The following is a 2,500-nucleotide window of genomic DNA, read 5'->3' on the forward strand; positions in this document are numbered from 1 at the left end:
TTGATGGTTTCTTGGGACGCTTCGATGTCCTCTTCAAATCCCACGCGTCGCCTCATATAACAATATACATAGACAAGGCGCGCAACTTCCATAACCGCTCACGGCCGAGTGCCTCCAGAATTTAGCCGAATTTCTCCCACTTCCAAAGGTCGCTCGCCTCCCAGCCTTGGGCTCGTAGAAAGTCGATAATTTTGCTAGCATCGTGCCGATCGTGTTATTGGAATTTGATAACCGTCATCAAAATCAAATTAACCAAGCAAAAAGCACAGATTTCCCCCAAGAGAGACAAAATTATTAATCTGTGCTTTTTGATTGGTTAATTTGATTTGATCAAATTCAATGATGCATGACTTTTTTCCACATCATCTGGCAATAACAAAAAGATTGAATTAATTAAGCAGCTAAATTTGGTCAGATTACAGCCATTTTCATGAAAGTTACGGGGGGAATTTATGATCCAGCCTCTTTTCCATGCTGGCTTTCCCATGTCAGTGATTGGACCCCCCCCCCCCCCCCCTAAATTCCGTTTGAGTAAGTTGCAAGACTATTTCAAAACTGTTTGCTGACGTAATCATAAGTGTAAATTTACAGTTATAAACTGTGTAAATTTACAGTTTTTAGTGTAAATTTACAGTTGTAAGTGTAAACGTACAGTTGTAAGTGTAAATTTACAGTTGTAAGTGTAAACTTACAGTTTGTAGGTGTAAAGTTACAGTTGTAAGTGTAAATTTACAGTTATAAGTGTAAAGTCACTGTTGTAAGACAGTATAAATTTACAGTTTGTAAGTGTAAATATGCCAATAGAAGGTAGATTTTTATTTACAGAATATTAATTTCACCACTTAATTTTTGCATTCAAAAGATTAATAAAATAATGAAATTTTGTTCTATACTTAATTTCAAAATTCTCAAGGAAAAAATTTAGGTTTCAACAATGGCTCTAGCCAGCCACCGCCGGGCGTAGCTTTGTATACAGTTTTAGCTATATCTTTTTTTCCTTCCCATAAACTTTTTAAAAACATTTTTGTTTAATGGGGGATAAATTGTACACCAAAATTATGCAATAAATAATATAGGTCACCTTGGCTGTTTAAGAGTAAAACACCATCGTACCTGTCTATCTCGATTATCGTTGATCAAAACAACTAAATTTGCCATGTTATCAGAATGCGCACGCTTATTCGCAAAGAATTATGGGTCATTCACAACTTCTCTCACGTGTTTTGAGAACTGTTTCACCGTGTAGGATCGACTTACGCCGTATTTACGATGTTGCAAGTTTGATCCAATTTATAAATATTGACACACCATATGCGCAGTACAGGATGCGCAGTGCAATACTGTAGAAACACCTCAATTCTTATCAACTCGCTCGGAAAAAAGGCGACGATTTGATAATGATAAGTCCGTGGATAAGGCGTTGTGTTGTGGTAGTTGTCGCTGCCGTTTCCGTTCTGCTCCTCACGCTGAAGGTTTATTCTGTAATCCACATGCAAAGCAAGAACAATAATGTCATCACAGAAGCTGCAGATGGGATCATCGAGCAGTTTGAAGGTAATATCTACATCGAGACAATCCAAGAACATTCATCCAGCTGAGTTATCTGCTTTCTCTTTTTAGTTAATTTGTCCCCATCTCTAAACCAACAGATGACGTGGTCAAGGAAACCCTTAACCAGAGCAATCGTATAAGTTATAAAACAACTGTCACTTCCTTTAGTTCTTGGCGACCTCAGAACTAGTGAAAAAGCTAATACAAGATGGCGTATCCCACTGGCGAATTACCCCCTTTGGGTAGAGATAAAATACCCGAATCTCGACTCCATCTTCAACACATTAAGTAAATAGCCAACTTGTTGCATCTCTGGGTTTCTTTACCCTGTTACGTTTTAAATTATTTTTCTCTGAACACGCCCGCATAATCCACGATTTTCAATTCCGCAATGCCGACAAATTCTCGTAGGGTTAGCTGATCTATGACATTGCTGAGTTCTACCCTCTAAACTAAGCTTGGTTTGAAACAAAACGGCTCCAATATGAGCCACCAAATGAAACAAACCGAGTTCTGTTAATCACGTGTTTTTTTTTTTTTTTTTTGGTCATCAAATCAACGAAGTTTTTGAAGGAACAGCGGTTATTGTGCTTCAAATGTAACATTTTCGGTTTTACCTATGCACAATGTAACATTTTAGACTTGTAAACTGTTCAGTAAGTTAAACCCTTACAAGCTTTTGAAACATTCTAAAGATCTTGTCCTGTTTGTCAGTGGGCCGACAGTCGGTAGAGGGTAGGTCTTCTTCACAATTTCCAAACTCGGTAAACATGAAATTAGGGCTTAGTCTATAAATCCCAGGAATTAATGGGTCAGGTTTAATAGCCAGAATACAAAATTTTAGATAAATGTTACTCGCGAAAATTTTCCTCCAGTGAACATTTTCCTTTAAAAAGCGTCGCAAAAAGACAGAAGGGAGACTCTCAAAAGTTACTGGAGATAGAACAAG

The 2,500-nt window shown here is 37.6% G+C and overlaps 2 protein-coding genes across 2 annotated transcripts in view; one reads left to right on the top strand and one right to left on the bottom strand.

Annotated features, from left to right (window-relative positions):
* The window catches only part of LOC137979600 (protein arginine methyltransferase NDUFAF7, mitochondrial-like), a 5,314-nt gene extending 5,157 nt beyond the window's left edge, over window positions 1-157 (bottom strand). The window contains exon 1 of the mRNA XM_068826901.1: window positions 1-157. This exon is cut by the window's left edge and continues 29 nt beyond it. Within this exon, the coding sequence (XP_068683002.1) occupies window positions 1-92 (92 nt within the window). The 5' untranslated portion in view covers window positions 93-157.
* Window positions 158-1,043: 886 nt separating this feature from the next.
* The window catches only part of LOC137978980 (alpha-1,3-mannosyl-glycoprotein 4-beta-N-acetylglucosaminyltransferase C-like), a 7,864-nt gene continuing 6,407 nt past the window's right edge, over window positions 1,044-2,500 (top strand). Inside the window, exon 1 of the mRNA XM_068826117.1 lies at window positions 1,044-1,554. Coding sequence (XP_068682218.1) covers window positions 1,398-1,554 — 157 coding nt within the window. The 5' untranslated portion in view covers window positions 1,044-1,397. The remainder of the gene's footprint in view (window positions 1,555-2,500) is intronic.

The sequence above is a fragment of the Montipora foliosa genome, chromosome 12, assembly GCF_036669935.1.
Source record: "Montipora foliosa isolate CH-2021 chromosome 12, ASM3666993v2, whole genome shotgun sequence".
Lineage (NCBI taxonomy): Eukaryota > Metazoa > Cnidaria > Anthozoa > Scleractinia > Acroporidae > Montipora > Montipora foliosa.